General features: G+C 38.8%; 1 protein-coding gene across 1 annotated transcript in view; it reads left to right on the top strand.

Moving 5' to 3' along the window:
* The window catches only part of LOC134660418 (neurofibromin), a 122,207-nt gene that overhangs the window by 91,031 nt on the left and 10,856 nt on the right, over nucleotides 1-20,320 (top strand). The window contains exons 54-62 of the mRNA XM_063516158.1: nucleotides 255-334; nucleotides 1,974-2,197; nucleotides 2,309-2,407; nucleotides 4,765-4,877; nucleotides 7,626-7,731; nucleotides 8,806-8,876; nucleotides 11,884-11,961; nucleotides 14,849-14,935; nucleotides 16,875-16,982. Of these exons, the coding sequence (XP_063372228.1) occupies nucleotides 255-334; nucleotides 1,974-2,197; nucleotides 2,309-2,407; nucleotides 4,765-4,877; nucleotides 7,626-7,731; nucleotides 8,806-8,876; nucleotides 11,884-11,961; nucleotides 14,849-14,935; nucleotides 16,875-16,982 (966 nt within the window). The remainder of the gene's footprint in view (nucleotides 1-254; nucleotides 335-1,973; nucleotides 2,198-2,308; nucleotides 2,408-4,764; nucleotides 4,878-7,625; nucleotides 7,732-8,805; nucleotides 8,877-11,883; nucleotides 11,962-14,848; nucleotides 14,936-16,874; nucleotides 16,983-20,320) is intronic.

Here is a 20,320-nt window from a genome sequence, read left to right as displayed (position 1 = left end):
TGGCAGGGGGGGAGGGGATTGCGTTAAAATCACCAAATATCACCTGGGGGGTCAAAATTAGGCCAAATATGATCACATGATTTCTGGACGACCCCTTTGCAATCAAAACCTATGACTGGCTTACAGGGTTTTAATCCATATATGGTGGATATGATATTCAACTCTATTGACAGCTATTAAGGTTCAAATTTCAACAAATATTTTTTATTACTTGAAGTAAGGGTTTTAAAATGTTACAATATCGTAATTTTCAGACCTTGGAGCAAGTAATGATGGAGACAAGAGAGCCACTGGAGTGGCATTTCAAGCAAATGGACCACGCTGTAGGACTGAGGTAATAATAATATTGTTTTCATGAAAAAAATCAGTTTTTATGAAAAAGAGTACAAGTCTCGGGCAGCGCAGGTGTAAAAGGTTGTAAGTTCCACGTAACACTTATGCCCTTGTACCCTTTTTTCTCTGCTTTTCACGTCGATTGTGAGTAAAATATACAGTAATATAGCTGGTCAACCAAATCCTGTCAGTAAAAAAAGGCGCGAAATTCAAATTTTCTATGGGACGATATCCATTCGCGCCTACATTTTTCAAATTTGCCGCCTTTTTCTACTGACAAGATCTGCTTGACCAAGTATAATAATATTGTTTTCATGTTTCTTGAATTATCTTTTAACTTAGGCCAGTGATCAAATTAGATTTAAAAAAAAGCGTTTGTGCAATTAACTTCCAGCAAGCTGGAAATCATTTTAATATATGTACCTTGTAATTGTAATTTAATAATTTAAATAATTAATAATATGAAACATGAATTATACCTGAAGGGGAAAATTCTAATTTCTTATTCGGTAATAACTCGTAAACCGTGCAACTTTTACGGAGGTCATGTTAGGCTGGTTAGGCAGGCGTGTCTCACTCCGCGTTTTCGTCGCTTTGCTACAGGTAGCTAAAAGTACATCCGTTCCACACCAATTTTGGGGAAAGCCATAAGCCGCGCGTGGCGCTGTCGCCACCTAGCGGCCATATCTGTGCTGATCGTAACAGACGCGTTTTGTTAGAGAGTGAGTCTTCTGTACCTAGTACTATTATTTATTCTGTGGGTTAGGTGAGTTCACCTACCTCCGGTGTCACTGTGACGTGGTAGTTCTGGGACATCCTGTATATATTTTATTTATTTATGTAGTTTATAAGTATATTTTCCTTTTTTTATCCTTCTCTTCTCTCTGCCGGCGGCACTCTACAAAACGTTACAAAAATAGACAAAACCTAACCTTTTGTCTATTTTTGTAACGTTTTGTAAGTGTTTTATATTGTACTTTTATACTCACATTGTAAAACCCTAACCTAGGACCCAAGTGAAATAAAGGAAAAGCTTGTGTAAAATAGTTATTTTCGATACAAGTGCGAAAAAGAGCAAAATTCGAAACGAGTGGCGATAAATTAAAACACGACCGAAGGGATTGTTTTAAATCGACACGAGTTGCGAATTACCTATTCGCACGTGTATCGAACAACGTTTTACAGTACACATGGCACTTTAAAGTTTCGACATATGCACGAAAAGTGTTATTTTATGCACTAGTGCGGAAAAGTGGCCCCATATGTACTGTAAACACTTTTTGAAGTGAAAACTTCTTTAGCGGCGCTGTGCACTTTTTGAGGTGGGGAAAAAATGATAAACGAAACAGCGTAAGACGATCCCGTGACCGTAAGACGGACACGTGACCTGATCGAAAAAGTGTTACATGTAATGTCATTGAGTTTTTCTTTATTGATTTAAATGTCATCTAGTGAGTTTCTCTCTAACTGGTATTAATATAACTAGTTATTAACAGTGATGTACTTAGGGGTTTGAAGTAATTAACGCTAACGCTAGATGGCGTTAACCTCAATTATATATAGTGCATTTTGCACTAGTCACTGAGTTTTCACTTCTGCCGGCACTCCCTGAGTGCAACCAGTTGTTTTTTTTTTCTCAGTTTCCGCTCCAACTTCCACTTCGCCCTGGTCGGTCACCTGCTGAAGGGTTACCGGCACCCGCTGGCCGCGTCCGTGTCGCGCACGTGCCGCGTGCTCGCCGCGCTGCTCGCCATCACCGCGCGGCACGCAGACAAGTTCCACGTCACGCCCGTCACCGTGGCTTACCTCACCGGTTGGTATTGCCTGCCTCGTCTTCATGAAATGACCTCGCTGTACTCGGCCGGCAATTTTTAAGTCTAGGGGCCCGTTTCTCAAAAGCTCGTAACTTGTAATACAAATGGAAGTCCCTTTCTAACAACAGCTGTCAAAAAGTGACATCCGCTTGTATTACAAGTGTCGCGCACGTGCCGCGTGCTCGCCGCGCTGCTCGCAATCACCGCGCGGCACGCCGACAAGTTCCACGTCACGCCCGTCACCGTGGCTTACCTCACCGGTTGGTATTGCCTGCCTCGTCTTCATGACATAGCCTCGCTGTACTCGGCCGGCAATTTTTAAGTCCTGGTAGTATTATACGCCCGTCACCGGTTGGTATTGCCTGCCTCGTCTTTATGACATAGCCTCGCTGTACTCGGCCGGCAATTTCTAAGTCTAGGGGCCCGTTTCTCAAAAGCTCGTAACTTGTAATACAAATGGAAGTCCCTTTCTAACAACAGCTGTCAAAAAGTGACATCCGCTTGTATTACAAGTGTCGCGCACGTGCCGCGTGCTCGCCGCGCTGCTCACCATCACCGCGCGGCACGCAGACAAGTTCCACGTCACGCCCGTCACTGTTGCTTACCTCACCGGTTGGTATTGCCTGCCTCGTCTTCGTGAAATGACCTCGCTGTACTCGGCCGGCAATTTTTAAGTCCTGGTAGTATTATACGCCCGTCACCGGTTGGTATTGCCTGCCTCGTCTTTATGACATAGCCTCGCTGTACTCGGCCGGCAATTTCTAAGTCTAGGGGCCCGTTTCTCAAAAGCTCGTAACTTGTAATACAAATGGAAGTCCCTTTCTAACAACAGCTGTCAAAAAGTGACATCCGCTTGTATTACAAGTGTCGCGCACGTGCCGCGTGCTCGCCGCGCTGCTCGGCATCACCGCGCGGCACGCAGACAAGTTCCACGTCACGCCCGTCACCGTGGCTTACCTCACCGGTTGGTATTGCCTGCCTCGTCTTCATGAAATGACCTCGCTGTACTCGGCCGGCAATTTTTAAGTCCTGGTAGTATTATACGCCCGTCACCGGTTGGTATTGCCTGCCTCGTCTTTATGACATAGCCTCGCTGTACTCGGCCGGCAATTTCTAAGTCTAGGGGCCCGTTCTCAAAAGCTCGTAACTTGTAATACAAATGGAAGTCCCTTTCTAACAACAGCTGTCAAAAAGTGACATCTGCTTGAATTACAAGTGTCGCGCACGTGCCGCGTGCTCGCCGCGCTGCTGGCCATCACCGCGCGGCACGCAGACAAGTTCCACGTCACGCCCGTCACCGTGGCTTACCTCACCGGTTGGTATTGCCTGCCTCGTCTTCATGAAATGACCTCGCTGTACTCGGCCGGCAATTTTTAAGTCCTGGTAGTATTATACGCCCGTCACCGGTTGGTATTGCCTGCCTCGTCTTTATGACATAGCCTCGCTGTACTCGGCCGGCAATTTCTAAGTCTAGGGGCCCGTTCTCAAAAGCTCGTAACTTGTAATACAAATGGAAGTCCCTTTCTAACAACAGCTGTCAAAAAGTGACATCCGCTTGAATTACAAGTGTCGCGCACGTGCCGCGTGCTCGCCGCGCTGCTGGCCATCACCGCGCGGCACGCAGACAAGTTCCACGTCACGCCCGTCACCGTGGCTTACCTCACCGGTTGGTATTGCCTGCCTCGTCTTCATGAAATGACCTCGCTGTACTCGGCCGGCAATTTTTAAGTCCTGGTAGTATTATACGCCTGTCACCGGTTGGTATTGCCTGCCTCGTCTTTATGACATAGCCTCGCTGTACTCGGCCGGCAATTTCTAAGTCCAGGGGCCCGTTTCTCAAAAGCTTGTAACTTGTAATACAAGTGGATCCCTTGCTAACAACAGCTGTCAAAAAGTGACATCCGCTTGTATTACAAGTGTCGCGCACGTGCCGCGTGCTCGCCGCGCTGCTGGCCATCACCGCGCGGCACGCAGACAAGTTCCACGTCACGCCCGTCACCGTGGCTTACCTCACCGGTTGGTAATGCCTGCCTCGTCTTCATGAAATGACCTCGCTGTACTCGGTCGGCAATTTTTAAGTCCTGGTAGTATTATACGCCCGTCACCGGTTGGTATTGCCTGCCTCGTCTTCATGAAATGACCTCGCTGCACTCGGCCGGCAATTTCTAAGTCCTGTGCCCTGTTTATCAAAAGCTCGTGACTTGTAATACAAGTGGAAGTCCCTTTCTAACAACAGCTGTCAAAAAGTGACATCCGCTTGTATTACAAGTGTCGCGCACGTGCCGCGTGCTCGCCCCGCTGCTCGCCATCACCGCGCGGCACGCAGACAAGTTCCACGTCACGCCCGTCACCGTGGCTTACCTCACCGGTTGGTATTGCCTGCCTCGTCTTCATGAGATGGCCTCGCTTTACTCGGCCAGCAATCCCTATTTCGCGCTAATAATATAAAGTGTATTAATTTCCCTTACAAGGAAATATGATGTAGGTAATAAATATTTTGCATTTTAAGGTTATACATTGTATGGAGACCGATGACATGTACCACCGTACCCAAGCGGTTTGAACAATACTTTAGGAAACAGGTATACCCTCATAAAATACAATTAATTTGTTCCAGCATTGGTGTGTGTGAGCGAGGAAGTCCGTTCCCGCTGCCACGTGAAGCACTCGCTTCCAAAATGGCTGCCGGACAATTGCGACCACTACTGCCCCACCATTGACTACAATCAGGTATACTTGTTTTTTAATTAATAGCCCGTTAACGATTTTAGAGCCAAAATGTAAAATTGATAGATTTAGTCGTTGAAACTGTACACTTTCTGTTACGTAATATCTAAATAACAAGTATTGGTTTCTATTATCACGTCTTCTCATCTACAATTGTTTAAGTATCAAAATTACGTTGAAATTATGTCGATTTTCACGAAAAATTGTCACTTGTTTTGAAGTAATTTCTGGTGAAAATTGATTTCGTCTAACTTTCATTTACTCTTGTTCAATATCATATAACAAAAATTTGTCTATTAAAGGTGGAGTACAGGATATGTGTAATACAAAATTACCATTTTTAGCAGTCCAAGCTTTACGAAATTTACAAATAAGATCGACAAAATCAGTGCTTTAAGCGCGTTTACCTAAACGTCCATCAGAGAAAACAAGCAACAACGGTTGCACTCCGGGAGTGCCGATAGAAGTGAAAACTCACCTCACTATGTTACCGACGCCCGGTAACACGATACATACGTTTAGCGGAGGTATTCTATTTATTTATTATATATTATCATTCACAAATAAGATCACACTTTTTCATTGACATGTTTATTTACATACTGCCATGACAACGTTAAATTATTTGAACATAGGTAAAGAGTTTTGAAAAGGAGTCCGCAACATAAATGTCAAATAAGATTGAGTTTTTCTTTATTGATTTAAATGCCATCTAAATTATAAGTGGCCATCTAAACCTTACGCCCCTTACGGTCACGTGATCGCCTTACGCCCCTTACGGTCACGTGATCGCCTTACGCTGTCTCGGGTTTATCATTTTTTCCCCACCTCAAAAAGTGCCCAGCGCCGCTAAAGAAGTTTTCACTTCAAAATCATTACTAATTTAATGAGTCTGTTTTCAAAAAAATGATCTGTAAAAGTGCAAGATAAGAAGACGTGCTAATATATACCAGTACTTGTTATTACTATTATGTACTCGTAACAAAAGGTGTACAATTTCATCAACTAAATCTATCAAATTTACATTTTTGCGACTTCAATCGATACCGGCCTCTTAACTATTGCATTTTCGCAGGTGTATGGTTTTTAACTTGATGTGATTCGGAATAATAAGTGATGGCAATGTGAATAAGTATATGTACAAATGACGAGTAGAAATAATAGCAGTTTATGTGACTAGTACATAATGAATGGCATACAATAATGACATATGGCATAATGGTATATGAATACGATTGTGGGTTTGAAACGAGCTAAAAGCATCTAAAAGCGAGTTTCATGAAAACAACACACCTGTGTTTTAATGCGTAATTACGTACAGGTACCTACATATATTGCTTATCATGTGTTCAGGCTTCAGGCACCGCATGTTACGACCGCCATTGCAGCATTTGATCACAAACTCATTAAAATTTCATCTCGACTGATACTAGAATAGAATTAACGTCAAATCAAATTTCTTTGTATTTGAGAGTAATTCGTAATTTTAATGTCATTATTAAATCGATTATTACAGATATTTTTTTTTAACAAAACAGTTTATCTTTACGCTGGTCGTAATTTGCGGTTTTCGAACGCATCATAGAGGGCGGGGTTTATGATATGTGTAGACAAAACAATTTAGTAGAGATGCCCCGAATAGTGGTTTTGGCCGAATACCAAATATTCGGCGTCACAAGCGAACATTTTGAGTCACAATTATTATGACAACTGATCGCTAACAAAGCTCAACGTTAGATGACGTTAGCTAAGATATATTTTTGTTCAACAGTATTAATGAATAGAGTCAAACAAAACAGACTCATGATAAAAATAATATGTTTTTTAATCAACAAATTCTCAAAAAAGGGTCTTCGTATTTAACAACTTTCTAAGAATACATTCTAAATATTCCTACAAAGTTTTTGGTTATTTTTATTGTGCAATTTTTCTTTTTAAGTAGGTGTAACAGATATTCGGTATTCGGCCGAATACTAGGCAACATTCGGCCGAATACCGAATATTCGGCAAAGTGGCCGAATAGGCCGAATAGTTGCCGAATATTCGTGGCATCTCTACAATTTAGGCAATACTGTAAGAACAAATTTAATTACTTTCTATGAAAATATTTTAATTTGTGTTATTTCAAGTAGACTAACTAGAGTAATTCGCCAGTAACTGGCCACTGTTAGTAATTGTCAACCAAATGAATTCTATTCACCTATAAACAGAATTCATTTTAGTATAAGGTTTCAATAACTGGCCACCTAATACTAAAATGAATTCTAAAGCCAGTTACTAAAAGTGGCCAGTTACTGGCGAATTATCCTACTGTTTCGCTCAGGCAGGCACAATCGGTTGCGTCGTTCAAGGAGAGGTTAAAGAAGCTATGGCTATCTGATCTGACTGATTAATTTGTCTATATTTCTATTGTATAATTGCTTTATATGTTTCTAATTCTTTCCAATTTTTAGTGTATTTTCCCCATTCCTTTTTGTGTAATATATGTATGTTTATCCTATATCCTTTATCTTTCTGGTACCTTGTTGTACATTTTGCTGCATTTGTCACCCGCTTTTCACTTTCTCCTCTCATCTACTCAAAGGTTAACTGGAAGAGATCCCTCAAAGGGATAAGTTCGCCTTTGTACTTCTTACTAATTGTATGTTATTTTTAATGTCTTTTTGTACAATAAAGAGTTTACTACTACTACTGCTACTATTTAATTATTATGTCAGTTTGTAATTTAAGCAATATTGGAATTTGTTTCAGTCCTCAATGCTGATCCAGCCTTCTACATCCAGCAGCTCATGCCAGAGTCGGCGACAGAAGTCCTGGGACGTCCTAGACCAGGCTGCTATATCCTCAGCTCATGGTGGTAAGCAAGCCACGTTATGAAATGAAATGAAATGAAAAACTTTATTTTCAGGCAACTATTGGCCCATAGATAAATACCTACCTTAAAACTAGCATACATATTATTATAAAATATCTCTTAAAAAAAACACACAAAAATTAATATCAATGTTCATGTTATCAATGTTGCAGTACACTAAATGAGCGTTTCTTTCATTTTTTGCCATTTTTATATTAATCACGAGCTGTTTCGATCCTTTTGGGATAAAAATAATGTCTTAGAGTTTTTTCCTATTGTGTTACCATTTTTAGGGTTCCGTACCCAAAGGGTAAAAACGGGACCCTATTACTAAGACTTCGCTGTCCGTCCGTCCGTCCGTCCGTCACCAGGCTGTATCTCACGAACCGTGATAGCCAGACAGTTGAAATTTTCACAGATGATGTATTTCTGTTGCCGCTATAACAACAAATACTAAAAACAGAATAAAATAAAGTTTAAGTGGGGCTCCCATACAACAAACGTGATTTTTGACCGAAGTTAAGCAACGTCGGGCGGGGTCAGTACTTGGATGGGTGACCGTTTTTTTGCTTGTTTTTTGTTGATGGTGCGGAACCCTCCGTGCGCGAGTCCGACTCGCACTTGGCCGGTTTTTCCCATATACTTTCTATGGCGGTAAAAAAGGAAAGTTTGAAAAATGTTTGGACATTTTAGGACACTTTTTTTCTCCTATAAGGATGAAAAGCGCTCGTGATCCTGACTAGAAATAACACAAAAGTGGCAAAAAAGGTCACAATATATAAAAATAGCAAAAAAATAAAAGAAACGCTCAAATAAGGATAAAGACATCCTCAGTTTTTTATCGGAGCTGACCGCCATATGCATGCACTACATAGTATAAAACAAAGTCGCTTCCCGCTGTCTGTCTGTCCCTATGTATGCTTAGATCTTTAAAACTACGCAACAGATTTTAATGCGGTTTTTAATGAATAGAGTGATTCAAGAGGAAGGTTTATATATAATTTGTTAACCCGTGCGAAGCCAGGGCGGGTCACTAGTTAAATATAAAATGGCGACTAACGTATATTTATTTCTCAGGTAAATCACCCACAATGCAACAGTCTAGTAGCGGTGGACACAGCCCGCATTTCATCAATATACCGCATCAGGTAACGGCTTTCGGCCTTCATACATACATACATACACACGTAAACTACATGCGAGTATCAAGCTTCTAAGGGTGAAACAATTACTTGAAACTGTAGAAAATGTTTATTAAAATCAAATCTCAAAAAAACAGCGGTACCTAATACTCGTAGAGTCCTAAGCTAACTACGCGCCGAATTGAATAGAGCAAAGTGATGGAGTGTCATTATAAACGTCAGATTTTCATAGAAATTTGACATTAATTATGACATGGCCTCACTTTGGCGTTGCAAATGCCATGCACAGTTAGCTTGGTGACACTCTAGCACAAATTTTCTAAATACAAAACAACAAAAGGTCAATGTGGCTAATTCCGTCATAGGGACTATTCCGTCCATTGGCGTTTTTCTCGAACAACTATCAAATTTGATAATTTCATCGACAAAGCACAGCAATTGCCTTTAGTTTCAGCAATCAAAAGCAAATGGTTTTTTTTGGGGGAAAATCAAAGGCTATCAACTTTTAGATTAAGTCAGGTCCCCACAGAAAACCAGCGCCACGGTTTGCCGCGGCATTATGCTGAGTGGGGATCCTATTTTAGCGTCCAAATGTCTTTTATGTCTGCATGCTTCTCTTTTTTCTTTGTTTTCATGTACCATGTTGTGGCGTATGTATTTCTTCTTCTTCTTCTTAAATATACGCTCGTGGACGGAATAGCCCCTATGACGGAATTAGCCATGTTGACCTTACACATTTATTTCACCCTTGGAACTAAATCATCAAGTAAAAGTATGTCAATGTCTAGTTAAAAGGAATGGCTGGGAGTTATTTTTCATTATGATTTTATAATTATAATACAAAATTAAGTCTACGTTGGGAAAGATTACTAAATGTAAAGATATGAATAACATGCCACATAAATACATAAAATTTTCAATTTAATAAACAAAATTATTTATTAATTATACAGTAATTGACAAACTTAAAAACTAAATCTAAAAATTAAGCATACATACTATATACTAGGGTCGACAGGTACCCGGATAAATGTGCTTGATTCTTGTCATATCGTCAGGTGACAAGCAAAAGTCACTAATTACTACAAAATATTTAAACAAAAATCAACCTTCTTTTCGTACTAATATGGCTCACTATGGCTATGAACTTGTGGTGGTACTTAGTGACTTTTGCTTGTCACCTGACGATATACTAGGGTCGACCGGTACCCGGGTAAATGTGCTTGGTGCTTGTCATATTGTGTTTCTTAAATATTACTGTAGAAATACAAATATATAAAAAACCAAGCACAGATTAAAGACGCATTATAAACGATTTAAACAAGTTTCAATAATATAATTACCAATATTTAACTTTCCCACGTAGACATACAAAAATCGGCTTTTTAGCTAAACTTACTTTGGCAGGACAGCTTGTGTGTTGGTTTGACATGCCACCCGTGGTGTTTTGACATGTGATGACGTATCCGACCATGACAGTAGATATAGAACATGTATTATATTTATTATTTACTTTGTTGTTTTTTCTGTGGCAGATGGAAATATTCTTAAAAAATAGATTAAAAGTATTTTGCCAATTGAAAACGGATCCCTAAATTTTAGAAATACCAAAAAAAATATTTGATAATCACGCTTTACGTAATTTATGAACGCCCCCTTACGCGGCTATTTGTAGATTAATATTGAAATAACGAAAATCCGCAACTTAAAAAGACTTTAACCTTCGGATAAAGACTTCGTCAAAAAAGTGACCCCACACCGGGTGTGACAAGGAGGGGGAGGGATAAAATTTCATCAAATTCGTATGATGTATGGTCAACCGAGTTAAATGAAGATTTCTTCTAAACGGATCATTTTAGAACTATTGCAACCCTTTCTGTTTAAAGTGTGGTCACTGAACTTTTAATGCAGACGGCTATAATAGTTATAATATGTTGCGTTTCGAAGATATCTTCGAATGACGCATTTACCACAAGAGACGCATTTACATCGTTTGACCTTACATCGTTAGTTCCTGTCACACTACCCATCGAGTTTGAAAATACTATGATTTATGGACAACCCCTAATGCACTTATACAGAATGTTTCCTGTAACAGGAGCAATAAATTAAACTGTAGGCTGTACTCCTCAAACTGACCAACATTTGTTCAGCAACTTTTAAAAATAATAAAAATAATTTATTCTAAGACGCAATGTGTTGCAAATTTTGTAATGTTTCAAGCGTGACAAGCAACGTCTAACACACTGATGTCAGCGTACATTGAAAGCAATATTTATTTTGTATGAAAAAGAGGAAGTCTAAAAGATTCATAATTTTTAAAAGTTGTTTATCAAAATTTTTATAGTTTGAGGAGTATAATATGTTTTAATTATTTGCTCGTGTTACAGGAAACACCCTGTATGACGTCAGATAAATGCAGATAAAGTTATCTTATCTTTTAATTTCCACCTGCCATCATCGTGTCTTAACTCTCTTATCTTTTCAGTACAATAGGACACTTGTAATGATTCATACTACATCATAATGTGTTCTTTCATGCAACTATTTCTTGGAACGGTTCAATTGTATCGTTTGTATGCATTTGGAATTTTCATTGTACCCGCTTGCGTTTATATTCGTTATCTTATCTTATCTTTTTATGTGACTTTTATATTTTTTGTGTAACGAATATAACGTATACGTGTTATGTAAACGATTTCATCTCCAAACACATTATTTTATGTTACAAATTGTCATTTGTGATTTTTTTTTATATTATACCATAATTATTATATTTTCTATAAATACTGCTTTATGTTGCTTAAATAACGATGTCATTATGTTTTGTTTTGTCTATTACCTACATATTTGTGTTTTATGTTATGTTACATAATTGTTTGTTACCCATGTCATCAACTTAATGTAATTACAAACATGTATATTCGTTACACATACCCTATCTTATCTTTTCTTATGTTATCTTCCGACGAATATGACGCACCTTGTACCGACGTTCGCTTTGCTTGTATAGACCTCAGCTCGAATGCTTTTTAAGACCCAGAGGTCTTTTTCAGTACCAACGTCGAAAGACACTATAGGGCCACCAAGGGTAAGATGTGTTGGATCTTATGTCCGTGGATTAAGGTTCGAAGTTGTGTACACATTTGAGGTTCGATATTTTGTAAAAATCAACTTCAAAAAAGTATGTTCAATCAGCAGCAATAGTTGCTAAGCGCGCGAGGTGTTCAAAATGATCTTGACACGACTTTATTGTTAAGAGAACAAGAGCGCGTCAAGGTAATTTTGAACACCTCGCCCGCTTAGCAACTTCTGGTACCCCCCCCCCACACTGTTAACTGTGCATCGGTGGACCTTATTACAAAAAGCATAAGGTCCACCAATCGTCAGTTAAGAGTGTTGCTGTTTGTCCTCACATTGTAATATGTGACGTTATCTATGAAAAGGGACCTTATTGTCGATGGCGCTTACGTCATTATTAACGATGCTCCGATGTAAATACAATGCCGCGCTACGATGTGCGGCGTAAGCGCCATCGACAATAAGGTCCCTTTTCATAGATAATGCCCCATATTTATTGAAGTTGGTTTTCTTTACTTTGAGGGACTGAGTTTAGATTTTTATATTTATGTTATACAGGGTGTTGCCTGTAAGACGAGCAAATAATTAAAACATATATTATACTCCTCAAGCTATAAAACATTTGTTAAACAACTTTTAAAAATTATGAATCCTTTAGACTTCCTCTTTTTCGTACAAAATAAATATTGCCTTCAATATACGCGGACATCAGTGTGTTTGACGTTGCTTGTCACGCTTTAAACGTAACAAAATATGCAATACATTGCATCTTAGAATCAACTTTAAAGTGTACCCTAAGCGGACCCCAGGCTCCCATGAGCCCTGGCAAAATGCTGGGACAACGCGAGATGATGATGATGTAATATCATATCATATGTAATATCAATAAAAATCAAAACATAAGTTTTTTAAGAGTTGCTGAACAAATGTCGGTCAGTTTGAGGAGTACATCCTACAGTTTAATTTATTGCTCCTGTTACAGGAAACACCCTGTAAATACAGATGTTTATACATGGGACACATTTTAATAAGTATGCCAAAATTAAACAGCATTTACACGCAATCCACTAAAAATGTGTTATAATACACTTTCACTTATTAGTGAATAAGTGTTACAATTCACAAATCACGATAGTTGGCACATCACGCTCTTGTATAAATAAAAAAATAGTAAATAAAGTAAATTAGATTTTACATTTAATTAAGTGATAAACACTTAATTGCACAAAACAAGTAAGTAGAGTTAGACAAAGATATATATATATATATATATATATATATATATATATATATACGTCATAATTTCATAGAAGTTTTAACCACCCTAAAAGGATCTTAACCCGAGATTTGGTGTTCTAATGGTAAGGGCTAATAGAATAATGAACTTTATTATGTGCTTGCTTTGAGCAAGAAAATCTCAAAAAAGTTATTCTTGAGATAAAAAATCTTTTTGCACAAAAACGTGAGAAATCGCATTAACACTTACACTTACAAAAAGCTTGGGCCTAGCTTGGATTTCTGACCTTAGAAATGTAGTTTTTTTTATAGCTTCTCCCCGAGCCTGCATGCTCGATCCCGACAACTTATTAGCAAATGCGGTCTTTCTCTCGCATTTTACTAAGCTGATAAAGATAGAAGATCTTTGTTGAGTGACTAAAAAAAAACGACTGGCGCAGTCGGTATGGATAGAACTGTATGTTGTGGAACAGCAAATACTTCATTAAATATATTACAATGGGTCACTCACGTATTTTTAAGTCTAATTTTGACATGTTTCGCTCCATAAAGAGGAGCTTCAACAGGATCACGCGTTGGCAAACCGACGCAGACTGCCAACGCGTGCTCCCGTTAAACATTCTCGATATAGATCGAAATCTGTCAAGCAATTTTCGGCTTAAGAATACGTGTAGTCATTTTAATATATTAAATATGTCTGTATCGGAAGTTTATTATTAAAACGACTTTAGTTTGTTATCTGTGTGAAAAGTTTGTATCTAGCCTAGAGAAATAGTTTAAAACTGAAATTAAACCAAACGTCCCTAGCTTTAAAATAGATTATTAAAACATAGCTTTTTGGAGTGTTCTTTGTGCCCCCTCCTACCCCATTTGGTATTTGTCGTCATCTGTATTTGTGTGATCCCGAATGGTCCTAAATATGTATTTAATTCCATATTTTTTTTATAGAAGGTATTGTATTTTTCATGTTATATAAATTACATATTTTTTTTTATAGAAGGTATTTTTCATGTAAATATATAATCATATTTATAACAATCATCAAACCCCGTTATTAATATTGGAGTTCATTCAAAATAAGAGTTGGCAAAAACTTGTACCCTAAATTCGCCTTTATTACATAACTTCGCCTAGCACTAAATTTTAGGGCTCGTAATTAAAACATGTAAATTCGTTTGAGATTGAGTTTTATTTTACAATGACAATTATCTAATGACACGTCGCCCAGACTTTTTCTTTACCGCGTAGACAATCTTGCGCGGAGATGTGCGCAGCAGCTACATACACTATAAATTCTAATTAAACATTTAGGATGTGGAGTTGTAGTTGTAGTATCATAATCAAAACAATAAAAAAATAAGGCGAAGTTGGGGACTGGCAGAAAAGATAGGTTATTTTAGAATAAAAAATAAAAATAATTTATTGCAGTAATAATAATATTTTCAATAAAAAATATAGGTACAAGTAAAAATGATAAATATTCATGCCTTGACATAAAATTTTAATGAAATGAGCATTTGATTTGATCTAATTAATAAAATATAAAATTAGTTGATAAAATATAAAATTCTATGGTTTAATCTTCGGGATCACACCTACCCCTCCTCATATATGTCAACTGACCCTCTATAGACCACAGACTAATATTTTACATACCACAGGACAGCGAAGGCCGAGCACACAGCATGCAGCACGGGACCTCGGGTGATGCCGCGCGCGCTGAACAAGACGGCGACAGTGTTCTAGATGTGAGTGTGTCTGTGTGTTGCCATGGTTACGATCTCTATATTACAAACCACAGCTAAGGGCGAGCACACAGCATGCAGCACGGGACCTCGGGTGAGGCCGCGCGCGCTGAACAGGACGGCGACAGTGTTCTAGATGTGAGTGTGTCTGTGTGTTGCCATGGTTACGGTCTCTATATTACAAACCACAGCTAAGGGCGAGCACACAGCATGCAGCACGGGACCTCGGGTGAGGCCGCGCGCGCTGAACAGGACGGCGACAGTGTTCTAGATGTGAGTGTGTCTGTGTGTTGCCATGGTTACGGTCTCTACATTACAAACCACAGCTAAGGGCGAGCACACAGCATGCAGCACGGGACCTCGGGTGATGGCGCGCGCGCTGAACAAGACGGTGACAGTGTTCTAGATGTGAGTGTGTCTGTAACTCGTTGCCATGGTTACGGTCTCTATATTACAAACCACAGCTAAGGGCGAGCACACAGCATGCAGCACGGGACCTCGGGTGAGGCCGCGCGCGCTGAACAGGACGGCGACAGTGTTCTAGATGTGAGTGTGTCTGTGTGTTGCCATGGTTACGGTCTCTATATTACAAACCACAGCTAAGGGCGAGCACACAGCATGCAGCACGAGACATCGGGTGACGCCGCGCGCGCTGAACAGGACGGCGACAGTGTTCTAGATGTGAGTGTGTCTGTGTGTTGCCATGGTTACGGTCTCTATATTACAAACCACAGCGAAGGCCGAGCACACAGCATGCAGCACGAGACATCGGGTGACGCCGCGCGCGCTGAACAGGACGGCGACAGTGTTCTAGATGTGAGTGTGTCTGTGTGTTGCCATGGTTACGGTCTCTATATTACAAACCACAGCGAAGGCCGAGCACACAGCATGCAGCACGAGACATCGGGTGACGCCGCGCGCGCTGAACAGGACGGCGACAGTGTTCTAGATGTGAGTATGTCTGTGTGTTGCCATGGTTACGGTCTCTATATTACAAACCACAGCTAAGGGCGAGCACACAGCATGCAGCACGGGACCTCGGGTGACGCCGCGCGCGCTGAACAGGACGGCGACAGTGTTCTAGATGTGAGTGTGTCTGACGTCTGTGTGTTGCCATGGTTACGGTCTCTATATTACAAACCACAGCTAAGGGCGAGCACACAGCATGCAGCACGAGATATCGGGTGACGCCGCGCGCGCTGAACAGGACGGCGACAGTGTTCTAGATGTGAGTGTGTCTGACGTCTGTGTGTTGCCATGGTTACGGTCTCTATATTACAAACCACAGCTAAGGGCGAGCACACAGCATGCAGCACGAGACATCGGGTGACGCCGCGCGCGCTGAACAGGACGGCGACAGTGTTCTAGATGTGAGTGTGTACAGACACACTATGCACACACAGGTGTTGCCATGGTTACGGTCTCTATATTACAAACCACAGCGAAGAACGGGCCCACAGCACGGAACTTAAAAAAATTGGAATATAATGATCATACCTCGCAACCGAGATAGCAAATCTGTAGCAGTTGTACGTCAGGGTTATCACTACTACGTATAAACTAAAGTAAAAAAAAAATTTTCTTTGTTTTCAAACACACCAATATTTTCAAGCAATGAACATTCCATGTTAATATTTAAAAGAAATGCGAAAAAAAACGTAATGTTATAAACAAAATAACAGATACATTGAATTGAAGCGCATCTAATATTGATATTGACCTGTTAATTTATTTTATTTGACAGTAAATTAAACCGGGTTATATCGGAAGAGGGTCAACAAGCTTCTCGATCAATTTTACTAAATCTTACATACCATAAAGTTAAAGCAAAATGGTTCATCATAATCGCCAACCCTGACACAAAACTGTCATATGCTACGGTTTTGCTAACTCCGTTGCGGGGTATGATAATGATGCACTACATCGGTATTTTACCTTGTAGGTCGTGGAGGATGAGGGGCGCGGGTCGCCGGGCAGCACGGACGAGGCGACCGAGCGGCCGTCTTCAACCAAGTCGGGGGACAGCGACTTCCCCGAGAAGGTTAGCAATGTTAGTACGGTACACGTTCATTATCTAATACCTTTAAACGAGCAACTTTTGTATATTTATAAAAAAAAAATTAAATTAAAATTATTATTAGAGTAAATTACAGATAACATTATAGTATTTAGTACCTCTTTTTAAGTAAATTATTACCTGTGTTAAGAGGTACTGCTCTCTTTTTTTAACAAACTTAATTATATAATAAAATCTGATGAAATAAAAATAAAAAAAATATTTATATATATATTTCGGGGATCTCGGAAACGGCTCTAACGATTTCGATGAAATTTGGTATATGGGGGCTTTCGGGGGCGAAAAATCGATCTAGCTAGGTCTTTTCTCCGGGAAAACGCTAATTTTTGAGATTTTATATGTTTGAGATTATGATAGACATTAAAAAAAATTGTATTAACATTACACCAGTTCTTACTCACTTAATTAACACCTGCCTTGCGACATCTGTATACCCCGACGAACTCAAAACGGGTATAATACGCCCTATTTACAAAAAAGGAGTGCATAAAGACTATAACAACTATAGACCAATAACTATATTGTCGTGTATCGATAAGATAGTTGAGAGATACCTCGGTAACGAAATCAGTAACTTTTTGACTGAAAACAATATAATAAACAGTAAACAATACGGTTTCCAAAAAAACCGAAGTACCTCTCAGCTACTTTGTGACTTTAACAATGAAATCAACGAGCACATGCATGAAAAAAGGCATGTGCTCGTTGTTTTCATTGATTTCAGCAAAGCTTTTGAAATGTTAGATTATCAAACGTTGTATTACAAACTAGAGCAGAGCGGTATACAGGGCCCTTTAGTTAACTTGCTGAAAAACTATCACAAAAATAGACATACACGCGTAAAGATAAACAACACATACAGTGACGAAATAAAAACCGAAAAAGGCACAGCGCAGGGATCCATAATCGGCCCAACTGAGTACTTGCTGTATGTTAATGATATGTGCAACATAATAACCGAGGGCTCGGTCTATCAGTTCGCGGACGACACATGCATTATCACAGCCGACCGTGACATAGTGGCCGCCGAGCGTACAATGCAATCTAACTTCAACACCCTTTGCAAATGGGCGCATGACGTCGGTTTAGTAATTAACGCGCAAAAGACGAAAATAATGCATATTCGTTCGGCTCAGAATAAAACTACTCATGACATTACTGTGGTTGCACACCAACATAGCTGCCTGCACCAACCTAATATCACAACGTGTAACTGTGATAAAATCGAAGTAGTCACAGAACACATGTATCTTGGGCTCATAATCGACCACAGATTCAACTGGGGGCCTCATATTAATTATGTGTGCGATAAATTAAGAGCAATTCTAAGTAAAATGTCAACACTAAGGTACAAATTACCGTACAAAACCTTACGTATGTTGTATTTAGCCCTCGCTGACTCTGTGATCGGTTACGCTCTGAGCACATATGGTAGAACCTTTAAAACATATATAGAAAAAATATATAACTTACAGATAAGACTGTTAAAGACACTTGTACCTAAGCATATAAAAAAGAAGCACGAAACAGACTACGCACAACTTTTCAAATACTGTAATGTACTCCCAGTTCAAAATAAATGTAAACTAGCCATACTAACTGAAGAATATCACCATGTCACTAAACTAAAAGAATATAAAAGATGTACAAAACTAAGAAGCCTACAGAACCAAAACAAATATTGTTTACCCAAATATAATAACATATATGGCACTAGGCTGTATACATATATATTGCCTAAAATATTAAATGATTTACCAGAAGATGCTAGAGCAAAATATGTAAACGAGAAAAATATAAAAAAAGTTATTAAAATGCACTTGTTGCAATCTAACGACCTTAGTTACATATAATAATAATTTTAGTTATTATAAGATAGATATATGTATCATGATTTTTTTTTTCTTGAACTCCCCATCGGCACACAAACCTCCTCAAGGTTTTGCCCACGATGGGTCCTGTAATATTTACATGCATGTAACTTGTATTATTGAAGTGTTCGGCGTTCAGGGGTTATAATGATAACACAAGAGTCGAGTAAATACTGAATATATTGGTAGAAAGCGCTGGCCTTATATACTAAAGTTTTAACAGGCTTGATCGAGTGGAAGTTATGGCAATGGTCATTAACCATTGTATTACAGTAAGTCAAGGTTTATGGCATCGTTAACTTAATGTTCTGTAAAGTAGTAAAGTACATATGTGGGAGATAGGTATCAGCTGTATCAAGAGCAGTGTGCCAGCTGATAGCAGTTGTGTATGAGCCGACTACACTACAGCTTTCCCGTTTTTTTTTTTTTTTTGAGACAAAAAATATTATTATTATTTTTTGGCTTAAGTGAACTTATATCAATGGTATACATATTGGTTCTTAAAATTATGAATATAATAAAAATCTTAATGCTAATTGGATATACAATTTGCTTACATGCCTATTTCTAAGATTACATGTTCCTTATATGGTTATGAAACACATTGTTGCATTAACATGAAACTGTTAATATGATATTTAATTGTTAGGCATTATAGATTAATTCTCTGTGTCATGGAGATAGTGGTTCCTTATATGGACGGTGGTATGCGATGGGATGTTAGGTTTTCTGTTACATTATTTATCTTATAGCTAAAAGTGCGGTATTGACATTTAGTATGTTTCTTACTTATAATTATTCCTATGTAACATTAGATATACTACTGTAAACAATGCGTTGCTTGCTTTCTTACGTTCTAACAAGGAAGATGGAGATCCTTTTTTGGATTTTGTCGGCTTGGTAAGTTTGAAGGTGATCGGTTTTAAATTGCATTTGTAAAATAAGAAATGTGGATTGTTAGATTATCAGATTAGTTCCGTCGCTTACTTCGCGGATTTGTGTCGGTCGATCATGGAACTTGTAATTACGTTTGAATTTGACTTGTGTGTTTGTGTGTGTATGTGTGTGTGTTTCTTGTGTCTGGTGTGCCGAAAAGGTGAGTTCTAATAGTAATAGTGCTTTGTTCTGTTTTGGTGTACAATATTTTCTTTTCCTGATACTAATATTTTTAAATTTTGACCTTAGTCTTGAAATACTGTGTAGGGTTAATACTGGGTCCATCTTATCTCTATCTTCCTTTTTTTATTAATATTATGTTTCCTACGTTATTGTTACATGAATTTTTTTTTTCTTCATATTTTTGTTTTTTAAGTTTTGTCTTAATTAAATTATGTCCAGCGTCCTCCTGGGACTTTTGTAATCTATACTTAAGTTCTAGGGAATAAGAGGTAAAATTATAAATTGGGTCTATCTGTTATATATAACTACGGTTCAGTGTAA

Source organism: Cydia amplana, chromosome 27 (genome assembly GCF_948474715.1).
Source record: "Cydia amplana chromosome 27, ilCydAmpl1.1, whole genome shotgun sequence".
NCBI lineage: Eukaryota > Metazoa > Arthropoda > Insecta > Lepidoptera > Tortricidae > Cydia > Cydia amplana.
The sequence above is the reverse complement of the archived record's forward strand: the minus strand, read 5'-3'. Positions and strand labels throughout refer to the sequence as shown.